General features: G+C 47.2%; 1 protein-coding gene across 2 annotated transcripts in view; it reads right to left on the bottom strand.

The window, feature by feature from the left end:
* Positions 1-25,915, bottom strand: part of GNB4 (G protein subunit beta 4) — a 699,556-nt gene that overhangs the window by 361,598 nt on the left and 312,043 nt on the right. For both annotated transcript variants that reach the window (XM_086944371.1, XM_086944370.1), the window contains one exon: positions 18,419-18,457. In XM_086944371.1, coding sequence (XP_086800497.1) covers positions 18,419-18,457 — 39 coding nt within the window. The remainder of the gene's footprint in view (positions 1-18,418; positions 18,458-25,915) is intronic.

Here is a 25,915-nt window from a genome sequence, read left to right as displayed (position 1 = left end):
CCCATTAGTCTGGTTGAAACATCGTTTAGATTTCAGACTGGTGATGGTGGGTGTCTTGGAGGGATTACGCGTTTAAGTCCTTCCATAAACGCTTTAATTGCTGGCACCCTGAACAGTGAAAGGTGTTGCCTGTGTTGCAAATATCCTGCTAACGCAGCCAGGTGTATTATGATGGTAGAAAAAGCTAAATTGCAACGTTGGAGGTGCAATAGGTAGCAAATGATGTTTTGAGTGGACGCATCAAGTGGGTTAATGTCATTGTTATTACAGTAAATTACGAAGCGTTTCCACTTTGCTGCATAGCATGCTCTGGTAGTGGGTTTCCTTGCCTCTTTGATAATATTCATGCAGTCTGGAGGCAAGTTGAGGTACCCAAATTCTAGGATTTCAGGAGCCAGATCGCTAGGTTGAGCTGTTGGGGATCTGGGTGTTGGATTTCGCCATGGTTCTGCGTTAGAAGACTGGGTGTTAGTCGCAGTCTTTGATGAGGCACCACTGACAGTTCTAGGAACGTCGTGTACCATGGTTGCCTCGCCCACGGGGGAGCAACTAGGATTAGTGTCAGCGAATGTTGGCGCATTTTGCGTGCCACCAGCGGTATTAGTGGAGCTGGGGAAAAGCGTACGCAAATTTGCCTGACCAGTTCATCCATATCGCATTGCCTTGCGACTGCGGATGTGGGAACCTGGCGGCAAAGTACTGGCATTTTGCGTTGTTGCTTGTGGCAAACAGATCTATTTCCGGATGTCCCCACTTCCGGAAGAAGGGTTGGAGCACTTTGGGGTGAATTTCCCATTTGTGCATCTGTTGGCTGTGCCTGCTTAGGAGGTCGGCCACTTGGTTGTCCTTGCCTGGGAGGTGTTCTGCCATGAGAAAGATGTTCCATTGAATGGCCCATTTCCACATTGCCTGAGCTAGATGCGACAGCTGTGGCGAGTGTGTTCCTCCCTGTTTCTGAATGTAATACATAGCTGTCATGTTGTCCGTCCGGATCAACACAGCTTTGTTGCGTAAGTGTTTACCGAAAGCTTTTAGGGCTAGAAAGATGGCCATCAATTCTAGGAGATTGATATGCATTTTCTTCTGCTGTAAAGTCGAGAGTCCCTGTACTGTGTAGTGTAGGAAATGGGCTCCCCATCCTAGTAGGGATGCGTCCGCTGTTAGCACTATTTGTGGGACAGGCTCTTGGAACAGTCGACCTTTGAAAAGGTTCGGTGGATTCCACCAATGCAGAGAGTTGTATGCACGACTGGTCACCAACATCAAGGGCTAGATGCAGGTAAATCTAATTTACAGATTCATAAATACCGAATTTTACTGATTCGGTATTTATGAATCGGTAAATTAGAAGGAGGCAGATGTAGGTAATTTTTTAAACACAATTACAGAATCTGTAAGATTCGGTATTTACCGATTCGGTAATTCCTATGGGCCTTGAAGCCCATAGGAATCAATGGGAAATACCGAATCCTGCAAGGGTGCAGGGAATGTTACTTTGACACCATCTAGCACCCCAAGTACAGGCTTGTGTGACATGTGGCACACATACATGCCCTAAGGGCATGTCTGTGTGTCACATGGCCCAGGTGTGCATGCACAGATGTGCATGCGGCACCTGAATTCGGTATTTTACCACACAATAGGATTGTGTGGTAAAATACCGACTCTTAAGGGCATGTGGCACTCTTAGGAGTGCCAGCTACATATGGAATTACCGATTCGGTAAATATACCGATTCGGTATTTTACCGAATCGTTAAAATTACCGAATAGGCCCCCTACATCTCAAAAGCCAAATACCGTTCGGTAACGGCCGAAATCGTCCGTTACCGACCGGTATTAGGGCTCCTACATCTGGCCCTAGGTCTTTTAATTGCCCGTGACCCTGGTTCCTCTGCCTTGCTAGGCACTCTTGTAGCGGACGCATATGTAGTCTGGCGTGAGGGACTATGAATATGCACAAGGCCATCATGCCTATCAGCTGCATAAACACTCGAGCTTGTAGTGAGTGTTGGGGTCTGAACTTTTGTATCAGTGTCTGCATTCCCTGGGCCCATGCTGTGTTGGGATATGCTTTTGCTGACAGTGTATCTATTGTTGCTCCCAGGTACTGTTGGACGTGGGAGGGTTGTAGGTGTGACTTTGGGTAGTTTAGTGAGAATCCTAAGCTGTGCAGTAGGTGTATGGTCTTTGACATGTTGTCGGCACATTGCTGGGCTGTTGGTGCGTGTATTAGCCAGTCGCCCAGATAAGGGTACAAGTGTATGTGTTGCCTTCTGAGATGTGCTGCTACCATAGCTAGACATTTGGTGAACACTCTTGGAGCTGTTGTTACCCCAAATGGCAGGACCTTGAATTGGTAGTGTTGCCCTTGAATGGTGAACCTCAAATACTTTCTGTAAGCAGGGTGTATTGGTATATGAAAGTATGCATCTTTGAGGTCTAAAGTTGCTAGGAAGTCTCCCTGGAGAAGCAATGGTAAGACTTGCTGGAGAGTGAGCATGTGAAAATGCTCTGACAGAATGTAGAGGTTGAGGGGCCTGAGGTCCAATATTGGTCTGAGAGACCCATCATTTCTTGGAATTAGGAAGTATAGATAGTATACTCCTGTTCCCTGATGTTGCAGTGGGACTGATTCTATGGCCCCCTTTTGCAGCATACTGATAACCTCTTGCTGAAGTAACGTTAAATGTTCTTGTGACATTGGCCGGTGCACGGGTGGTATGTTAGGTGGAGTTGAGGTGAGCTCTAGGCAATAGCCATGATGGATAATTTGCCTGACCCACTTGTCTGTGGTGATATTTAACCAGACTTGTTGAAATTGTTGTATTCTTCCCCCGACTGGTGTTATGTGGTCTGGGGGGTGTGTCAAGAAGTCACTCCTTTGTGTTAGTGGAGGATCTATTTGCATTGCCTCCACGGCCCCTGCCTTTGGTATTGTTTCCTCTATAACCACTCCTGCTGGTGTTTTTGATATATGTGGATTGTGTGTTTGATTTGTAGTTGGAGGATTGCTGTGATGTTCCTTGCGCTCCTCCTCTATAATTGGAGCGACGAAAGGAGCCCCGGTGTTGTTGGGACTGAAGTGCTCCCATAGATTTTGCAGTTTCTGCATCCTTTTTCATTTTGTCCATAATGGAATCAACAGCGGGACCAAATAAGAAGTCTGGGTTAATTGGCTGATTAAGAATTGTAGATTGGACTTAATTCTTAAAGCCTGATATACGGAGCCATGCATGTCGCCTTATTAGCAAGCTGGTAATAATGGATCTGGAAGCTGTGTCTGCCGCGTCTAGTGCACACTTAATGGATGCATTGGTGATGAGCTTTCCCTCTTGTATGAGTTCATCTGCCTGCTGTTTGTAGGGATCAGGCAAGTGTTGGATAATTTCTTCCAAACAGTCGTAGTGCGCCCTATCATATCTGGCCAGCAAGGCCTGTGTGTTGGCTATTCTCCAGGAGTTTGCCGCCACTCTTTTGCCTGAAGCCTCAAATATTTGAGATTCCTTGTCTGGAGGTGCAGCCTCACCAGTAGTTTTTGAGTTTGCACGCTTACGTGCGTTTGACACCACCAAGGAATCTAGGGGTAGCTGTCCTTTGATTTACGTAGGATCTATAGGTGCAGCTCTGCATTTCTTCTGAATTCGAGGGTTTATAACCCGGGCTCTAGCAGTGTCCTTAAAAATGTCACCTGCGTGTTTTAATACCCCTTTTAACATTGGGAGGGTTTTAACGTGTCTTTCAGATGTTGTGAGGGTATCAAAGAGGAAGTCCTCCTCAACAGCATCAGAGTGCATCTCTACATTGTGGTAGGTTGCTGCTCTATCTAACAGAGAATTGAATGCAACTGTATCCTCTGTGGGTGATGGCTTAGTAGGGTATACTGCAGGGTCTGTAATGGCAGAATTCCTTCATTGTCTGGGTCACCTCCTGCGCCCCATGGCTGTGTGTCTGGCTCGGTTTCTGGGTTTTGTGGATAACCAAAACCTACATCTGTGTCCTGATCCTCATCAGGGTTGTAATCAGAGCGTGTTGGTGAGGTTGGGGTATAAAGAGTAGTAGGCATAGCAGGAGTGATAGGTTCAAAGACGATAGGAGAGGTAGCACAGTCTCTCTTCTTCTTTAGGGGGATCCTGGGAAGGTCTTCTGTTGGTAGAGACCTTTTCTTTTTAGTATAGACAGTCACTTTACCAGTTCTTGGATCAATGTAGATTTTTGACTGGTTGTCTGTGGAGGGATCTGGGTGAAGAAGCTCCTCCTCCACAGTTGTTGGTTTTGCTGTTCCAACCTTTGCTTTTTGTTTTTTCGGGTCAATGGTTTTTGGCACCTCGACAGATTTAGGTGGTTGTATCGCTTTCGGTTGTTTTTCAACAGGTTTTGTTGGTTGAACGTCTTTTGGTGGCTTCACAACTTTTATCGGACCGAGCGGTGTTGTCGGTTTGATAGTCTTTTTGTTGCTTTGGAGCCTGCTGTTTCGAGTCGACGCCCTTTTTCGGGTCAATGGTTTTCGGCATGACCGATTTCTTTTTGTCCACCTTTGGTTTCTGTTTTGGTTTGACGCTAGTTTTGGGCATAGGACTTGTACTGTTGTCGACTGGTTTGTTTCCTTTGCCGATACTGGAGGCTGATTTGCTCGATTCGACGTGCCTTTTGGGGGTCGATTCGACGTGTTTTTGTGTTGAATCGACGTGTTTTGGCTTCGAGCTCGACTCGACTGCTCTTGTCTTCGGTGTCGGCTCGACGGTTTTTGGTTTCGAGGGTACTGTGGCCTTTGGGTCGACACCTTAGGCTTCGATACCTTCGGTTCGACGTAATTCGGTCCAAAGACCGCATTGTCAACAAGTTTCGGTCTCGATGGAACCGATGTCGTGTGAAGTGTCTCAGAGGGCTCTTTCGATATGTTCTTAGCCAGGCGATATGGCGGGGCTGTAGAACGAGGTTGTTAGTCTCGGCTAAGGCCTGCTGGCGATGCCTCAACCGGAGTCTCTGATAGAGGTGTAGTGTCTATATGGGGCGGTGTACTCACGGTTCGCCCCTCGCCGTCATCGGAGTCATCTTCAACTGCTACGATGTCGTGATCATAGTCTTCGAGATCGACGATTAGTTCTTCCTTTTCGGGGTAATGTTAGGAGTCGGGCTCCGAGTATTGTCCGTCGTCTCGGTCTGAGTCTTCGGCGCTCGCTAGATCGTCTTCGTCCCCGACGATGTTATCGGGCTCCGGCGCCGACCGTTGCATTTCTTGCCTTGCCGCCCGTCGATTCCGAATAGTCTTTTTAGATCTGAACTGGGCACAGGCCAGGCAACTATCTTCGTTGTGATCCGGAGATAGGCATTTGTTGCACACAGGATGCTTGTCTATGTGCGGGAACTTCGAGTTGCACTGAGGGCAGTACTTGAACGGGCTTCGTTCCATGGACGGTCGGTCCACGTGGTGTCGAGAAGGCCTCACGGCCCGATTCGACGACTGGAGTGCAACCGAGTTGTAAAAAGTAGATCGGCACCGAGCGCTTAACAATACGGACGGTATCCGAAGGCCTTTTGGCCTTTTAAGAAGTTTTCTAGATTTCGAACTTGGAGAGAAGGAAAAGACATCCGAACCCAATGGCAGAGAAAAACAATCTGGGGATGGAGAGGATGCCCATGCGCACTGTAGTCTGAGGGAGGAGCCACCTGTCTCGTGATACTTCGAAGACTCTTCCAGGACAACAATGTGCAATCATCCAGACCCAACACTAGGCGGCGATCTATGCACAGATATGAATTCAGCAGCCCACATGCCTCGAACCAGTGCTTATGGCATGGCGAGCCTTTCAACGCCACGTAAAGTGGGATCGGAAACTCACCAGACAAACTCCTCTGTGGAATGGGGCTTGACTGGAAGAGGTCTCGTCTCCCCAAGACTTTCACAGATGGGACCACATCGGGATCTCGCTATTGGGAGACATCTGGGTGGGGGACCATGTCAGATCGTTTGCCATGTCAGATCGTTTGCAGACCTACAACACCGTTACTCCCTCCACTCCTCCCAATTTTACAAATTTTTCTAGCTGAGACATGCCCTCCAAGCTCACATACCATCCCCCACCTCCTTCCCAGAATTCAGCCCCTTGGAGGCCCAAGTGATGATGGGGAACCTGGGCAGAGGGGGAGTGTCGCGGTTTTATCGCTCGTTAGTAAATAATGGCCCCGCATCCCTAGACCTGCTTCGTGCCCGCTGGGAGGGGTGGCTGGGCCCCTAGGAAGAAGCGTATTGGAGGGACGCCCTTATGGCCCCCCCAAGACCTTGACGACCTCCTCCAAGCTGCGTCTAGTCCAACTCTATTATCTCCACCCAGCATACCCAACCCCAGCGAGCCTGTACAGAGACCGCATGCAACCCTCCTCATCCTGCACGCACTGCAGTCACGCTCCAGCTGATTTTTATCACATGGTGTGGCAATGTCCTGCCCTTGCGCTGTTCTGGGCGGGGGTAGAACTCGAACTCACGCAAACGCTTGGGTGGGAGGTCCCCCACGACCCGCTGCGCCTGATCCTGGGGGTGTTTGATGGCATTGATGGATCCCGGGCTGATAGGCGCTTCCTGGGTACGGAAGTAGCTGTGGCGAAACGCAACATAGCGGCGCTCTGGTTCCAAGCCAAGCCCCCTACTATGTAGAGGTGGAGACAGTGAGTGGACTGGTGTGGAGCCCAGGAGGAGCCCCTCTTTGAGGCCCAGGGATGCCATGAACTTTTTGGCAAAATATGGGGCAAATGGTTCAATTTACTGCCTGTGTGAGAGGTTCGTGAATGTCCTGTACATGAATATTTACAGGCAGGTGCTGTACTCATTCCACAAGTGCCTTATGAGTCTGTCGTCCTCTCCTGATCATACTGTGTTCAAATAATGTGTCTGATTTGCTACCAATGTATTTTGTTCTTAAAAACCAAATAAACGTTATTATCAACAAAAAAAAATACGTTGATGCTACCGCAAATTGGCCTTTTACTGGAGCAACATTCTCCTGTCTGGGCAGTGCACTGGGACGGGCTATACAGCATGACCCCAAACTATCCCTTCTATAAAGACCACAATAAAATGGCATTGCTGTGGATGGGCTTGTCTGTTACCAAAAGAGATATCGCCAGCCAACAGAACGATGGCGCTCCCCTCTAAGCTGAGTGGAGAAAGTGACTAACTGGTACATACAAAGTGAACAAGCGCTTGAAAAAAATAAACAAAAAAACAATACAGGCAAGTAAAGGACCTCGAGTGAAGCTTTAAAAAGTCTGTTTTTCGCCATAAAAGAGCACTAGAAAGGCAGCAGCATTCGGGGATCCTTCTCTGAAGAGCCGGAAAAACAAACTGCCTCACAGACCCTGCTCTGCACTAAGGAAGGGCTGTCTCAAAGGTGTGGTGGCTTAAATTGCCACTTAATGTGCCTACCCCAGTTCTAGAGTTTTAAAAGAGGAAGTAAAGTAGTGTTTTCTAAAGAAAGAGCAGACTAATCTAACTAATTTAAAATCCTTTTAAAATTGAAACATAAGAAAGAGGGAGTTAAAAATATTGCCTCTAGTGGGCATTTCTTTCCAACTTGTTATTTTTTACTGTGTTCCATTAATCCTGTATGTGCTCTGACAGCTAGATGCACAAGTTACTACTTGTGTAACGATATATCTGTAAGACATTAGCTAGTGATAGATTCCTTACCTTAGAATATCCCCAGGCGTCAAACTGGATCCGGAATTTTTTTGCGTAGCAGTACCCTTGCGCGTCGGTAGGCGTCGTCTGCGGCTCTGCGTCCGTCGTCGGTGCCTTGATGACGTCATCGGACTACAGTAAGGAATCTATCACTAACTAATGTCTCTTACAGATATATCGTTACACAAGTAGTAACTTGTGCATCTGAAAGAGACACGTTAGTGATAGATTCCTTACCTTAGAATAGATACCCCAGCAATACCAACCTCGGTGGTGGGTCTGCGAACCAATAATCACACCAGAAAGTCCTGGAGGACGGAACGGCCAAAGAAGCCACCCCTCCGGACTTGGCTGTCCAGGCAATAGTGTCTTGCAAACGTGTGCAGCGAGGCCCACGTAGCTGCCTGGCAAATGTCCTGCAAGGGCACTCCTCGGCCCAAGGCAGTTGCAATCGCCGTGGCTTGAGTGGAATGAGCCCTCAGCCCAACATGGGGTTCCTTCTTAGTCAAGGAGTAACACGCCTGGATACACAAGATGATCCACAGCGAGAGTGTCCGCTTGTGCACCGCCTTTCCCTTCTTAGCGCCCACGTAACCAACAAAGAGTTGGTCATCCACCCGGAACTGGCGTGCGCGATACAGATAGAACGAGAGCGCACGTTTTGGGTCCAGACGGTGGAGCCTCTCTTCTTCTTTCGAGAGATGCGGAGGCGGAAAGAAGGTGGGAAAGGTAATGGCCTGCCCGATGTGGAAGGCCGTGACAACCTTGGGCAGGAACGAAGGTCTCGTCCGCAACACAACCTTGTCCGGATGAACAGAGAGGAAAGGAGGTTTAGAGGATAAAGCCTGGAGCTCACTCACTCTCCTGGCAGAGGTGACGGCAATCAGGAAAGCAGTCTTCAGAATAAGAAGGCGAAGGGACAGTTATGAAGTGGCTCAAAGGGAGCGCACATCAGAAAAGTAAGATCCAGGTTCAAGTCCTATTGAGGCATCACGAAGGGAACAGGTGGAAACGTGTGTGTGATGCCTTTCAGAAATCGATTTACAATAGGGGACTTGAACAAAGATGGCAGGTCAGGCAGCCGCAGGAAGGCTGAAAGGGCAGAAAGGTAGCCCTTGATAGCTGCTGGGCAAGAGAAAGAAGGAAGAGGAGAACCTCAGAAAGAGGGGCAGAGAGAGGATCCACAGCCTTTGCTGTGCACCATGCCACAAATCTGTTCCATCTGCAGGCGTATACCGACTTTGTGGAGGGACGCCTGGCTGCCAGAATGATGTTACAGACTTCAGAAGGCAAGTCAAATGGCCTCAACTGTCGCCGCTCAATCTCCAAGCATGGAGGTGGAGACTTGACCGGTTCGGGTGGAGGACCGTCCCCTGCTGCTGCGACAGAAGGTCCTCCTGAAGAGGCAGACGAACTGGGGGATCGACTGACATACTGAGTAGCTCGGGATACCAGTACCTTCGTGCCCAGTCCGGAGCCACAAGGATGACTTGTGCCCGGTCGCGCTTGATCTTCTTCAGCACTCTGGGCAGAAGTGGTGTAGGCGGAAAGGCGTACAACAGACCGCAACTCCACTAGCGACGAAAAGTGTCTCCGAGCGAGCGAGTACTGCCTTGGAAATTCCAACGCGCAGAACTGATGACATTGCGCGTTTTCTTCGGTGGCGAATAGATCTAACCAAGGCTCTCCCCACTGCAGAAAGAGACCTTGCGCCACGTCCGAGTTCAGACGCTATTCGTGATCCATCATGCACCGGCGGCTGAGTTCGTCCGCCCTGGCGTTCAGAGAACCTGCCAGGTGTTGAACCACCAGGGTCACGCCCTGATGCTCCAGCCATTGCCAGACGCGCAGAGCCTCTTGGCAGAGGGTCCACGACCCCAACCCGCCCTGTTTGTTGCAGTACCACATGGCGGTGGTGTTGTCCATGAACACTTGCACTACACTCCCCCGGACAGAGGGGAGGAATGCCTTCAGTGCTAGAGGAATCACCTGTAGCTCCAAAAGGTTGATATTGAGCCGGGACTCCGCCGGAGACCAGAGACCTCTGATCTCCGCCTCTCCCATGTGGCCTCCCCAGCCCTGGAGGGACGCGTCCGTCACAACCATGTGCTCCGGTTGGGGAAGGGAGCGGGATCTGCCGCTGACCCAATCGCGGTCCGTGAGCCACCACTGCAGCTGTCTCGCAGTGCCCTCCGAGATCAGGACATGGTCGGACAGGTTGCCCTGATGCTGGGCCCACTGAAACTTTAGGTCCCACTGCAGAGCCCGCATCCGTCAACGGGCGTGATGCACCAGAAGGATGCAGGAAGCCATCAGCCCCAGAAGCTGCAGCGTCAACCTGACCGAAACTTGGGATAAAGGCTGAAAGATCGGAATCAGAGCCTGTATATCCCGAACCCGCTGTTCGGGTGGGTAAACCCGAAACTGCGCAGAGTCGAGAACCCCTCCAATGAAAAGGAGCTTCTGAGAGGGACACAGGTGTGACTTCGGCACATTGATGGAGAACCCCAGCTGGTGCAAGAGGTCTGCCGTTGTCTGGAGGTGGCTGACGACTGTCTGGGGATAGCCCGCCTTCAACAACCAGTAGTCGAGGTAGGGGAAGACCGAAACCTCTAACCTGCGTAGATGAGCTGCAACCACCGCCATCACTTTCGTAAACACCCGTGGGGCGCTGGTAAGGTGACAGCCTGGTACTCAGGCTCAAAAGATGGGTCCGGGTCATTGAAATAAAAATCTCCTAGCGGCGTCGAATACTGCCACCGAGCGGCGCCGCTACGACGCCAGACCCGAATCAAGGACAGGACCAGGGACGACGTCGTCCAGGGACGACGTCGTCCTGGGACGGCGCCGGTGGCGACACCCGAGGGGCCGGCGTCGGCGAGGTCGTTAAGTCGACTGGCGACGACCCGGATCCGGAACCGGACCCAGTGGGGCCCTGCGACGTCGGGACCGAAGTCACCGACGGCACCGAGGCCGAAGCCCCGGACGGCGCTGGTGCCGAAGCAACCGGCCCGCGTGGGGACCCAGTCGGAACCGCTTGGCTCGAAGGCGCCACGGAACCAGACAGGGGAGCGAGCGCCCTCATGGCCATGAGGAAGTCAGCAATCTCCTCCGGCGTCGCGTCCTGCCCAGGGACCGGCGGATGTGGGGCAGGTCGAGACACCAGCGGGTCCTGCGGAGCCACGTGGGCGGTGTCGCCCGAACCCCCGGCCGCGTCGCGCGAGCGTCGGGGGGAGTCAGAAGAGCGATGGTGCCTCTTCGACTTCTTGTGCCTCTTACCTGAGGACTTCGAGCCCGAAGACCAATGACAACTCCCGGAACTGTGGGGGCTCCGGCCCCGCGACCGGTCCCTCGACCGGTCCCTCGACTTACTTTCGGACCGGGACCTCGAGCAGTGCGGGGCAGACTGCCGAAGCTCGAGTCGCTTGCGGGACTGCTCCCGTCTAGCCTTAGTCGTCAGGGCCCGGCAGTCGGAGCAGGCCTTGTCGTCGTGGTTCAGGCCCAAACAGTGTAGGCACCGGCGATGGGGGTCGGTAACCGACATCAGTCGGTTGCAGTCGGCGCAGGGCTTGAACCCGGGCATCCCAACCGGCACCGTCTGAGTCGATAAACTTCGAAAAATGGATCAAAAAGGATCTCACAAGGTTAGTCAAAAAGTGACTTGGATACAACTTTTTCCAGATCTGCGCTAGCTGGCGCGGCAAAAAAGAAGAACTGACGTCAGCACGCGGAGGCGGCGTCTAAGTACTCCGACGACGTCATCACGGCGCCCACGACGCCGATGACGGATGCGGAGCCGCAGACGACGCCTACCGACGTGCAAGGGTACTGCTACGCAAAAAATTTCCGGATCCAGTCTGACGCCTGGGGATATTCTAAGGTAAGGAATCTATCACTGACGTGTCTTTCAGATTCAACTTATTTCTGGATACTCAAAAGAATCCCATGATAGAGTGTCCTTTTTCTCAGCATCAATGCAATATTTCCATATCTTTCAACTCCTACAGCTACAAGGTTTCCATCCAGGCAAGTTGACCACCAGCATATCAGGTCAGCAAAATTACAACATGGCCATCAAGCTTGTTGTGAGCCAAGTAGAAACATGCAGCTCTCAGCCCCATATTCAGAAAACAGAACCACCACCGAGATCAGCAACTGCGGCACTTAATACCCTTGAACATCCATGTTCATTAAAAAAGTGAACACAAACTAGTGTTTTTTGCATCGGACACTGAAAATATATTATAGTGGAGGCTAGTAAATCCTAGTCAATGGGTGCTGCTATTAGTCCTCAAAATGGCAAAAGACTGCCGCCAACCACAGCCTGTTCAGATGGTCATGAGGGACTGCCCCCTGATGATCAAGATTGGGGAGCTCAATGAGATATATTCTCTAGAAAAACAAATGGGACACGGAGAAGAAAGCAATTTGATGGAACCTTCAAGAACAAGACCCTATTCCAAGCATGGTCTAAGACTTTAATTCTTGAGCATATGCTCAAACAGGACACCAGGCTCATGAAGTGGGGACTAAGTGGCAATTCTTGACTCTAACCAAAGCTACTTAGAAAATGACTCTATGAAGGATTAGCACAATTTGAATAGGTTGCATTGCAATCCCATAAAAAGCTGATAATTCCAGAGAGGGGAATACATGTTCTATGGGATTTGAACCAGACTGATACGATTTCATTGCTTACACTACTGAATATCACCAAAAGGCTTAGTTCTCAATAAGAGAATGTCCCGCATAGGTAGAGATATGAACACATATTTTTTTTTAAAATTATTTACATAAACAAATTAAGGCACTAATATTGGTTAATACGAGCTACATTCCAAAGTAGTGTTCCCCACCCTATTTGTAGGATATTAGCAGGTATGTTAAGAGAATTTTTGTGCAACTTCAAACACCCTGTGCCACACTTCCCTTCTTATCCATGTAGCCTAGAGGAGAGGAGTCTCAAACTATCTGACCAACTTCAAGGTGTTGAAAACCCTGCACGAGTTACTTGAACCATTGTGCTGCGAATTGGAATCTTACCCCACTGTTTTCCCTGAAGTGAATTCTGGCACACACCGCTCAATCACTCAGCAAAGTCAGTCAGGACAATGTATTTAATTGCAGGAATGGAACGTGCAAAAATATGGGATAAATAGTAGAACCACCAGCAGCAGTGTGCTAAAGAAGATTCTCTGGCTCAACTTTAGTGTCCAGGACGAATGAAGACATTAGGTGGTAACTTTTGAAAGCCAAGGCTTTTAATGCACTATGCTAGATTTAAAGCTTAAGTCCTGAAACAATGTAAGAACTAAAGCAGTAAAGAATTAAATGTGCTTTGGCTACAACGTTAAAGAGGTATGGCTTTAGCAACTGAGGCAGACAGATTCTGAAGGAAGAGTTACTTACCTTTGGTAATGAAATATCTGGTAGAGACACAGTCTAGCCGTAGATTCTTTAACTTAGAATGTCTCCCCAGGCGTCAGACTAGATCCAGGAAATCTTTTTTCCCCAGCAATGCCTCTGCACGCCGGGAGGTGGCGTCGCCCTACTCAGTCTGTCTGTACGTCGTCCACGGAAGTGACGTCAATGGAGCCATATAAGCCTCTCCCGGCGTGCTGACGTCAGTTTTCTACAGGAAACATTTCCACGCCACAACACGGAGCCATGCAAAAAACTATGATAGCATAGGAACAGTGTGTGTTCAAAATTAGCAAAATCGTTGAAACAACAACGATAAGTAACATGAAAATGAGAGTCAAATCATTTAGAATGAGAAACAATAGAAGTTGAAAAAGCACCCAGTACCCGGAGAGACTGAAGGGAGCTCACAGAGCACGCGCTGCAAGCAAGGGACCAACAAATTGCCAAGCCGTGCCCCACCTCGAGGGGGTAACGGCTGCGGCACAAAAGATATGACAAGCGAGGCACAGCTTGTCACCACAGGAGGGAAATTAAAAGAAAAACAATATTGAAGCAACATGTCACAAGACAAGTGACTAGAAGTGAACGACCACCAGAAAGTTCACTACACGCACAGGCGTGGGTGGTGGACGGGAATTAAAAATTGAATAACTCCACGTGTGAGGAACACAGGTGGAGCAACATGAGAAGGCAGTGAAAAGTATAGACTTTAACCACCTAAAAACATGGACAGAGTGGAGAGCCAAAGGGCTCGAAAGCCGAACACCACCCCCTGACCCAAAGGCAAACACTAGGACGGAGGGGAGGCCGAAGGGCCCCACGCAGATCAACACACACTATCCCAGAGTGAGGAGCGAGAGCACAAATCCAGAAGAGCAAAGCCACCAGAAAAGGGGGGAGCTAGGTGGAAAAACACCATATGAAAAGGCTGTCGCAGAGCGGGGAGGATGGGCGGGCGTTAAGGAATCTGCGGCTAGACTGTGTCTCAACCAGATATATCGTTTCCGAAGGTAAGTAACTCTTCCATCTGATAGAGACATCTAGGAGCAGATCCCTTAACTTAGAATAGATTCCAAAGCCATACCCCATTGGAGGAGGGTCTGCGAAACAACCACCAAGTTCCAGGAGAACATAATCGTCAAAAGGCTGACGAAACGCGGTGGGAACCGCAATGCCAGGGCAACTGACATTAGACCCAGGAAACGCCATAAGGAACATGAACAAGCGATGGCAAAGACACCAAAATCCGGGGAGAGGGCTTTGAGACCCTGCTCGTCCAGACACAGACGAAAGGAAATACAGAACTAGAAAGGTCAGTGCCAACGTAAGAAATAATGCAGTGACTCCTTCAAAGAAGAATCCCAGCACCAGTCCCAATGATCAATGAGGAACGAAGGCCCAAAGGGGCAAAGCAACATGAAAACGGTAGAGCATACCGACTGAACATACACCACAGTGGATGCCAAAATAAAACGGGGGACAGTCCAAAGACTGTCCAGCCAAGAACAGGAGCCGCAACAGGAGGCCCTTGTGTGTAAGAAAAAACACACATCAAATGTGTACCCCAATAGAACATGTGACAACAGTAACAGAGCCAAACCCAGAGTCTAGTGCCAACAGAGACAGAAGAATCACCATTGAGCAAAAGCTCAGTAGATAGGCATGTAGCCAAACATACCAAAAGATACCACTGTGAGGGTGGATAACCTGCAAAGCCAAGAACACACAGATGACTCTATCCCGAAGGAGAGAGTGAGCAAGAAGGCCCGATACTAGGGCAAAAAGAACCTAGTATGCGAGCACACCCGTGGCGTGTAGACCCTACGACATATACACAAAGAAATTTTGCCACACATATCTGAAGGGACGAAGCCCTAAACAGGGGAGTCGCTCAATCGGTACCACTGTACCGGTGTGCAGCATAACAGTCACAGAACGCAGAAAAAAAAGTACCCCAAAGGAGAAGAAACCTGGCCTCCCGTGAGGCAGGCGGGAACATAGACCGCAGTACTGCCTGTAAAGTATCGAGAGAAGGCACAGACAGAAGCCTGTCGCCAAAAAGCATACACCACCATAGACCAACACCGTTTACTAACAAGGAGAATGCAGAGAAGAATACATGCACAGAAATGCTACCTAAAGAAGCAACTGTGCCAGAAATGGGATTAAGAACTGACACCCAGAACAGCAGCGGTGGGGAGCCCATCACCAGTGCTACAAATGTGAGTAAGAACGCACACCCCGAGAAACAGCTGGAGTGGAGCACAGATCCGGTCACACAAAGTCATAGACAAGAGTCACTCCTTGAAGAACTAAGAAATATTCACAGGCAGGAGCGGACAAACCGGACCCCCTGTCCTGCAAGAAGCAAGTGACCGGAGACACTGATAGGGAAGTGGGGTAGGAGGCAACCCACAGCCGAGACAGAGCCGGCGGGAACTCCTCTTGCCCTAGGCAAAAACACCGACAGTGCTTGAGCCACAAGAAAAGCCGTAGAGCACACCTGTGTGCACCAATATGGGAAGTATTCACAGATTACAGAAGAGACTGTTAAGGAAAGGAACCGAGTGGCCTACCCGCCCCCTAGGGACGCATGTCCACCTGTAGACAGGCAAGACGGGCACAGTGAGGCTGCAAGAACACGCCAGGAAAAAAAACAAGCGTGACAAAACACCAACGAAACAGCAGGGAAGGACGCCCCTACTGAGGCAGGGATGTACTACGGACCAACCGTAGACAACCCAACCCCATGGATCTCACCAGAGGAGACATCCTACAACAGTACAAATTGTCAACTTGCAGCAAAACTTCCTGGGTAAGGAAGAGTATATTTAGAACAGCCAAAAAATACCCTGCATAGGGTAAGGCACAACCCTACAAAAGAGGGGTCCCTCTTGAGACAAGCTCATAGGCAGAGGCTCAAAAGAAAGGTAAACACAGCTTAACCAGCTGTACCAGAATAAGGAAATAATACGGCTGAACAGCCACACAACCCAGAACATCTGTAACCCACAATGGGTAACAGAAAAGAAAGTGACGGCACAGTCACAAAACCAAAAATCCCCTACGAGGATTAAAACATGGGAATACGATCAAACATAGACAGGAGGAGCCTGTCTGCCGAATCAGCATTGGCTTCAAAAAGAGTGACCCCATCAAATGGTAGATCTCTAAGCCACTCCTGAACATGCTGTGGGAAAAGGCAACCACGCATGGCGGTGCATGACAACTGACTTGGCCATAGCCCGACTCACGGAGTCAGTGGTGTCCATGGCAGACCGAATCGAAAATTGCGCCATATCATGGCCATCACGGAGGAGGCGTCCAGATCGGCACGAGAGCTCTCCGGCGAGGAGGGGAGGAGCTGCTCGACAGAGTCCCAAAGGGCAAATGTAAACGCACACAACATGTTTAGGGACCGGAGTACGTCGCTGGCGGATGCTAACACATCGCGGCCACATGACTCCAACCATCGAGACTCCTGAGTGGGAGGATGCTACGGAACAGGAGTGGTAGAGAGAGCTGCCTGAATCACAAGTCCTCCAGCCCCAGGATGGAGGGCCAAACAGGCAGGGTAATCGGGAGCCAGGCAATGGCGATGTGACAGAGCACGATCCATGGTGTCCCCCGAAAAGGGCCTCGCCCATGTCCCAAGAAGGATGTCAAATAATGACTCCGCAAATGGCAACAATGGCTCCATGTCCCCCACGCACTGGTGGAGAAGATCCAGCAAAGGCTCCGAAGGTCTAGAGACTGAGGGCGGCTGCATCCTCAAAATGTCTGTAGCCCTGCAAACAGCCCTGGCTAACATCCCACTAGCCTCTGTGGCCCTGCAAGGCACTGACAGCAACTCATCAGTAGGTGACGGACGCAAGCTAATCAGGCCACCTAACAGATGCTCAGCAAAAGGATGAGTAGGCAAATGCCCCACTGTCGCCCGCTCCAAAGAGCGATGAAATGACTCAGGGTGTGGGGAATCCACTGGGACCACATCCCCACCAATAAAGCCGGAGTAGGAACCAGCGCCGAAGAGACTTAGAGCCCGCTACCTCCAAAAAGGCCTCGACGGACCGAAGTCGGTCCGGCGTCGACTCAACATCCCCCGAGGTGGAAACCTGCAGGGAGAGAGTGTGCCGAAGCAGTGTTGTGCACCGCACCGCGTCGCAGCCACCTCCAGCCACGTCGCAGGAAGCCTCGGAAGGCTGTGCGACGGCGCTATGGAAAGGCAAGATGTCGGGGAGGTCCCTCCGGGCCGCATCCCCACGTTGCGCTGACGTCGGAGTCAGGGCACTCGGTCAGAGCCGAGGGTAAACTCGCCGGCGGAGTCCCGAATTGAGTTCCTACCCCTCCTGTGGGGCCCGAAGGCGCCCCAAGGGAGGGGAGCAAAGAAAGGACTGCAGGGCCCTGCAGTAGTCTTCCATCTGCGGTAGATTCGCCCTAACACCCGGAAACAGGGGTTATGCGGGATCTGACTCCTGGTGTCCCGAGTCAGGCAAAGACCAGGAGGCGCGGGCCCCGATGTTATGTCGACAAAAAGCTGACCACTTCCACAACTTCCATTTATGCTTTCCTGAGGAAGGCAAATGACGGCAACGGTACCAGGACCTGGCTCGAATAGGAACGTCCTCCTGATAGGACTGGCGCCAAGTGGACGTCTCTGCTGGAGAAGGAGACCAGTGACGTGAGGGGTCCAGGACATCCGGGCAGACAGCAGCTTCATGCGGCGTTCCCGCAGGGATTTTGGCCGCAGCTGGCAGCAAGCGTCGCACTCCACAGAGTCGTGGAGCTCGCCCAAGCACCACATACAATTTTCATGAGGGACCGTCGCTGTCATCTGTTGCGAGCAGGACCGACATAGCTGTAAGCCTGCAGGCATCGAACACACTGTTCCTGACGCAAAAAGGCGTTAAGAAGGCCTGAAGATAACAAAAACAGGCCAGATGTATCACCTTCTGGGATACACGCTAGGAAGCGGAAAAGAAGAAATCTGACATCAGCACGCCGGGAGGGGCTTATATGGCTCCATTGACGTCACTTCCGTGGACAACATCAGGATGGAGCCGGGCGACACCACCTCCTGGCGTGCAGAGGTATTGCTGGGGAAAAAAGATTTTCCGGACCCAGTCTGACACCTGAGGAGATATTCTAAGTAACGGAATCTGCGGCTAGATGTCTCTATCAGATAAGGTAAAACTGTACAGTTTTGATCAAAAGCATGAAAAACAAGCAAGAAAATACAGACAATAAAACGTGATCTAGTTCACAGTTAAAGATCATGCAAATGTTTCAAGTAAAGTACACATTAAAGATATTTTACCTGTGCAAGAGTTGTGTCACTACATGCTTTCCTTGCATCCTAAAAACAAATATAAAGAGAATAGATGAAAACATTTGAAAAAAAACCTGCTTCATTAAAAGTTATCTGACTTCTAGAATACAATACAAGGGCCCAAAATAGCAATTAATAAATGTTTTCAATTGAATAGTAGTTATACACACAAATATAACTAAAGTCAATTTTAATACAAGTTTACACACATACAAAGAAGAAGAATATTGCCATTAAATGTGATATCAAAGCCACTATTGCACAGATTGTAAAACAATAAGAGGGATGAAGGGTGCTGATGTACAAGCTGAGGCAAATGGCAGAGGCTAAATAGAAGAGAGAAGGATGCTAAGGGTGCGGAAGGGTCGGAATAGGTATATGAGATGGCTGTAGACTGACAATGTCTCAGCAGTGTGGTATATCAACCATCTCAGCTGGACCCGGTCAAAAGCACTAGCGGAGCTGGAGCTGGCCAAGGACTTCTGGTATTTCTGCCTGGACAGCAGCATCTCAGCAACATTTCAGTGATTGCACAGCATCTCTGTGGCAGGGCCAATGAAGTGGCATGCTGGACTCCAGACAAGATTTGAGCAGGGGGCAACTCCATCTGACAATCATCAAAGCCATAGAAGGGAGACGGGCCCCTTCTCAGTGGATTTGTTTGAAAGTGAATCTTGGCCGTGCGAAGAAAGAGGTGGAATGACGATGGAAGAAGGACTTTGTTGTATTTCCAGTATTTCATTGGTTATTATTTTATGTTTCCTTTCCCTAGGTTTGATGGTAAAGGTTTGTTTTAAAATAGCTGCTGTAAAACAATAGAGCAAAGAAGGAAAGGATTATCCTCACATACGAGTCATTAACAGAATTAAAATTTTCAGTTGTGAACAATAGGACACTTTTCATTAATGTTGCCGTTTGGAAAATAGCAACAAATCCTCCAGATGCCATATGTCATCTTAATTAGTGTGCCTATCTGATACCTCCAGTAGAATCCTCTCATCTTAAGTGATGATTATTTTAAGTCACACTTAAAATAGTCTGTGTGTTTTGTGGGAATCAGAAGTTCAAACCATGTTTGTTCCTTTTCATTGAAAGAATGAAATCTTCTTGTCATCCTCAGGTAAATTAGGAGGAGCCAAAATGGTAGTTTATCTACTGGCACCACTTAGTCATCCCATTCTAGATCTACTTGACTTACAGCTGTGAAGGGTTGTAAGCTGGACCAAACAGTGCATAACTGAATATTTCATCATTAGCGACTGTCTTCGACAATTTATTTATTTTTATTTTATTTATTTTTACAGTTTTGTATAGCGTGAACAAGACTCTTGCGAGTATCCGAGCGCTTTACAAGGCACATAAAGGTGATTTGACAAATACATAGGAATACGATGACTTAAGCAAATACATTCCTGGTAAAAGTTATCGACTGGCACATATCAGCAGGTATTTATAACAAAGTTCAGGTGACTCTAGCTAAGAGGAGTGCTTTCACTTCTTTTTTGAAGAAAGCAGCAGATGGATTCAGTCTTGTTTCTGTGGGTAAGGCGTTCCAAATCCTTGGGGCCATTTCTGAGAAGGTATGGTAGTAAGTTCTTTTCTTGCAGAAACTTTGTAGCTTAAGTAGAAGATTATCAGAACTCTTAGTTGCTCTGCTAATACCAGATAGTACTAGTTTCTCCGCAAGGTATCTTGGTGTTTGTTGGTGCAGTGCCTTGTGAGTCATACAGGCGATTTTCAAATGTATTCTGGCCTCAAAAGGCATCCAGTTGAGGGCAGGAAGGTCGGGGGAAATGTGGCAGTTTCTTCTAGAGCCAGTGAGGAGTCTGGCAGCAGTATTGATTGAGGCTCTTAGTGGAGCGGTTGTTTATCTGGGAAGGCCGCAGAGAGCAACACTCCCATAATCCACTCTGGGGACTACTAGGGTTTGGACTGCCTGTTTAAAGTAATTCCCGGGTATGAATGGCTTTAGTCTTCTCAGGGTGTTCATCTGGAAATGGGCTCCTTTAGTTGCAGCGCTTATGTGTTTCTGTATGTTCAGAGTATTGTCCAGAGTTATTCCTAGGGATTTCGCAGAGTCAATAATGCGAGGTTGGCCATCGAGCGCAGTTAGGTGCTGCATCCATTCTCGGATCGTGTCGGTTTGTTTGGGGGAGCTATGAGGAGGAATTCTGTTTTTTTGTATGTTAAGTTTTAGATGGTTATTTGCCAGCCAGATCTGTGTTTTTTGGAGCGTTGAGTTAAGGGACTTGATGTCTTCAAGAGAGTTGACCTTAATGTAGAGCTGCATGTCGTCAGCGCTCATGTGGTATTGGATGTTTGAGGAGTTGAGAAGCTCAGTGAGTGGTTCCATAAACAGATTGAAGAGTGTAGGGGAGAGGGACGATCCCTGGGGTACTCCCAAGGTGACTGGGATGGGGTTAGATAAAGATTGGTTGATCTTGAATCTTTGCGTTCTGTCTTGGAGGAAGGAAGTGAACCAGTTTAACACTGTTCCAGATAGACCCATTCTACGTATCAAGAGATCTAGTAGGTTGCTGTGTTTGACTGTATCGAAGGCCGAGGATAAGTCAAGTAGGATTAGCAAACAGGCTTTATTTTGATCCAGTATTTGTAGACCGTCATCTATAATGTGGGTCATGGCTGATTCGGTACTGTGCCCAGATCGAAAGTCTGATTGGAATTGATCTAGCAGATTGAAGTGGTCGATATAGTTGCTAAGCTGTATGTGGACACATTTTTCGAGCAGTTTTGTCAGGATCGAAATGTTGGATATGGGGCGATAGTTGTTCAAGTCTTATGGGTCAGCTGAAATTTTCTTTAGGAAGGCTGCCTAAAGCAAAATGGCAGTCTTCAAAAGTGACAATTTTGGCCAGCATTCCAGTCGACAGAACCATCAGCAACTGTTAAATTATTTGCAAAGTGATACTAAAACTCATGGTGAGACCACCAGCTAATACTTCTCAGTCTGTGTTGAGTGAGATATACAAATTCAAATAAAGCTTTATTTCGATATAAAATTTCATATCACAAAAGCATGGATTTGAAAATACATCAAGATCATCATACAGATTTCACTATATGTCACAAAAAGGCCAGTATTATTACACTTTTTTGATGAAAAAGAAAAAGGGGAAATAATGGTCATATTCATACAAAAAGAATACCACAAATGTTTAAAAAAAGCAGTTAAAATTATGCGGTTCAGAGGACCCTATGGGTTACAACGTTTTTTATATAAAAAGGAATATACAATCAGTTCATTGTATTTCTAAATTTCACCAATAGTTTCAAAAATTCAATAAGAGTGAAAATTATTTTCGGGGTTTCCATTCTTTGTAGTATAAAGAACGCCTCTCTACTAGAACGGATCCCCCACTCTCTAAGGATTGGTCTTAACAGAGTTTTCTGGGAACAAGATAAAATTTACAGAATAAAGTGCAGTGCAAATTTGATTGTAGGGCCACATCATCACAGGGACAAGGCAAAGTTTGTCTCGACCAATCATTACAAGATGGAAATGTGATTATTCGAAAAAAGGAACCCATTCTAAATCTGGATAAAAGCATTCTAGCATAGCTATTTATCTCACTATTAAGATAAAGTTGTGGGCCCTGTTCAGGAGTTATATTTTGATAGGCTAGGACTGACTTTTTTAGTTTCTCTGTCTTCCATCTTTTGTTTTCTAGGTGGTCCATAACCATTTTACGTAACCCTTTCCTTGATATGGATTCCATGGTCGAGGGTTTTTTTAAAAACTCAGGATGACCAATGTCATTCATCATATTTTCAACTGTCGATAGCCACTTGACACGCTTAACGCCATCCAGTTGTAAGCAGTCAGAAATAATGTTACGATTGAAGACGGTTTCAGTGGTCAGCCAGAGTTTGTGCCATAAAAGGATGGGTTCCGTCTTAATAATGTCCATAATGTATGCAAGGCCAAGTTCTATGTGTCTAAGATAATTTGGGGTGGATTTTGGTACCCCTAAGAGGTACCGGAGAAAACGATTCTCGATCTGTTGAATACAGACTGCGGAATCGATGCCCCACACCCCTGAACCGTAAATTGCCATGGACACACATTTGGCTTCATAAATGACAATTAACTCTTTCACAGGCCTTCCCCCCAATTTTACTTACAAAATTCTGCAAGGCACCAATGGCCTTGTAGAAAGCAAATTTTCTTGCTTGAATAGCTTGTTTCCAAGTAGATTTACAGTGAAAACAAATCCCTAAATACTTCTCAGTCTGTGTTGAGTGAGATATAAGATCTAACAGACATCTACACTGTGGAAGACAGGCGACATGCATTTTTAACCCAGTAGTGACATCAAGAGAAAGATTATTGTGTCTAGCATGTTTCTGGAAAGGTGAGCCAGTTCATCATATGTTGAAGGATCTTCACCACTTGAAACCACCCTGGAGATAGATCGCCCCTTTTTCATGTTGTTTTATGTACTTGTGAAGCAGCATTAGATTCCTCTTCAACTGTAAAGGACCATGACTTTTTGCCTTGGACTTCTGCAGCCACAGGGATGTAGTGATGTCACATATAGAACTGTGGCCATGTAGCCATGGCCATGTAGAATGTATGAAAGTTCTAGTTTGACAGTTACTCAGATTAGAAGTTGGAAAGCAAGAGGACTGCTCTCTGTCAGTAAAAATAACTAATTTACTAACAACGAGGCCCTGCATCGTCACATGTTGGCGACGAGGATGGGATGCGAAACATTCAACTACCTCAGCCTGGTCTGCTGATCCCGGTCAGAGCACTTGCTGTGTGTCCTCTAAAGACAACCAAAACCAGTGTATTCAGATTAAATTGCCAGCAAAATTAAATTAGTGCGATCGCTCTCTCATGCGCACTTCCCATTGAACTATTTTTACAGAAATAGAGAAAACCGCTTACCGCTGTGCAGCTCGAGGAGCAGCTCTTTTCTTATGAAACTTGAGCATGCATGCAACAAACCTCACATGAGCTCGCCTGGCGTGTCTCAAACTGCGGCCATCTTGTAATCAGGCACGGTTTGGGACAATGCAATTTAATAACATAGGAGTCCATATTAAACAGCTAAACAATCCAAAATGGATGCTATATTACTAGAAGAAGGTGATAGTTCAACAAGTGTGTCAGCAAACACACACATGGATGAATATTTTCAAGAAGAGGCAAATGTGTCCAGCATGACTTCTAGAAGACCCCTACCATCTAATATTACAGATGAGCAAACAACCGCTCAAAGGTGGGAAACATTGGACAAGATGATTTGAACATTTTTTAAAGTCCACCTGCAAAAATATACTGACGAACAAGCAAAGGATCTACTGCTTAACTTAGTGGGTGACAAAGTGGAAGATAATCCTGTCACGTTTCCAGATGCATATAAAAATACATGAAGGAATCATGAAAAGTATAAATGAAAGATTTGACCCTCAAGAAGAATGAACCATTTCTCCACTGTATCCAGATTCAAAAGAAGAGACAACGGACAGACGTGGAAACATCAGGTGAAAGGAAAATCAAAGTATATCAGACAAATGGAAAGTGTTGATGATTCTTCCACTGATGAATCTGAACAAGAACGATTATATTTAATGCCAGAAGGAAGTGACGATGAAAAGATAAATGTTATTAAAAAAAGAAGATATTGAAAAAACAGCGTCTGTTGACATATTAGTAGGATCTCAAAAAGTCCCTTTTGGGTTAGACAGTGGAACAATATGTAATATTATGTGTACAACTGAATATGTCAAAATAGTAGATAATCCTCCCTTGCCTCGTCAAGTGTCAAGGGTTTCCAATGGGGAGCAAAACGCCCTATAACTTGGTAAGGGAAGTTTGAAGGCATTTTATCTTATGGAAAGGTGTCTCTTCAGGAAGAAATACATGTCTTGAAAAGAGAAACTGCTGGGCCTTGTTTGCGAAGTAATGTCACAGCTCAATTAATCAGACTGTTGGCCATGACGTTTCATGTGACAACAGAACAGCATATACTGAGAGCTTCCCGGTTTGACAAAAGGTCTAGGAAAATTAAAGGGAAAAGCTATTTCATGCTTGTAAGTGAAACCATTTGCACAAATGCACATGAGCGTTCCAATTCACATGCAGGGTAAAGTTGAAAAGGACACAAGCCAGATTAGAATCTGTGTTGACATGAGGATACTGAATACTGTAATTGAGAGAAAGAGGCATCCTTGGCCTCATTTGAACAATATGATTGGTATTTTGAATGGGGCAACAGTTTTCCTGAAGTTAGACCTCTGTAAGGGGTATCATCAATTGGAAATTGATGAAAAATCAAGATATAGTACAACTTTTTCTAAGCATACGGGGCTATTCTGCTACAAAAGGCTTAATTTTGTAGTCTGCTCGGCTATAGAGATTTTTTAAGAGATAATAAAAAATGTCATTAGACCGGTAAAGAATTCAATGAATTATAGTGATGATATTCTTGTTTTTGGGAAAACAGAAGATGAACACGACCAAGCGTTAAGAGCAGTTTGTAAAGAACTTATGAAAGCTGGGTTAACATTAAACTCTAAAAAAAAAGTGTGAAATTGCTAAACCAGAACTAACATTTTATGGCCATATATTCTCAAGCAAAGGAATGAGACCAGATCCAAAAAAAGGTATAGTCACTAATAGCAATGTCTTATCCAAAAGATAGAACGGAATTGCTCTCTTTCTTGGGAATGGCTAGCTTTTGTTCCTGTTAAATCTAAGATTATGCTACTGTCTGTTCACCTCTTAAAGAGCTAACAAAGAAGGAGGGGACATTCTTTTGGAGTAAGGAATGTAAGAGTGTATTTGAGAAGATTAAAAAGTGACATAGCAACAGCAGCAAATTGAAAATACTTCAACCCAAATTTATGTACAGAGATAATGGTGGATGTAAGTCCGGTGGGACTAGGTGCTGTCTTACTTCAGCATAAGTTTGGAAACGACACCCCAAGGTTCGTGGTCTCTCATGCCAGCCGAAGCTTAACTAATATAGAAAAGGAGTAGTTTCTTACCTGTAACTCCAGTTCTGTAGTAGGGGTATCTCTGTTATAGTCATAATCTAGTGAATAGTCCCGCTCATGTGCGGGGACCCCGGAGCAATCAAAAATAATCTCTTAAGCTGTCTTTTTTGTGCAGTCCTGCATAGACACTTAAGAGGGAATTTAAAGACAAATAATGCAGCCTATACCTGTTAGGCTACACTGTCCAGTACTTCAACTAGATATTCCACCAATACCATATTCAGCACAGCCGGCCAAGTTTCCTTCATAGAGAAACTTTCCCTTTTACCAAGAAAGCCTCTGGAACAATAGGGAGGAAAGGGTGTACAGACAAGCCACATAGGCTCGTGAATCTATGGAGTATGGAGGGCACCTTTGTGTATATATAGACATATATATACATATATAGAAATAAGTTGTTGCTGAAAATCTAATTGTTGGATAAAGTACATATGTGTCTATAGAATATGATCACAATGT

The sequence above is a fragment of the Lissotriton vulgaris genome, chromosome 11 (genome assembly GCF_964263255.1).
Source record: "Lissotriton vulgaris chromosome 11, aLisVul1.2, whole genome shotgun sequence".
NCBI lineage: Eukaryota > Metazoa > Chordata > Amphibia > Caudata > Salamandridae > Lissotriton > Lissotriton vulgaris.
Note: the sequence above shows the minus strand (reverse complement) of the source record. Positions and strands in the feature narration are given on the sequence as shown.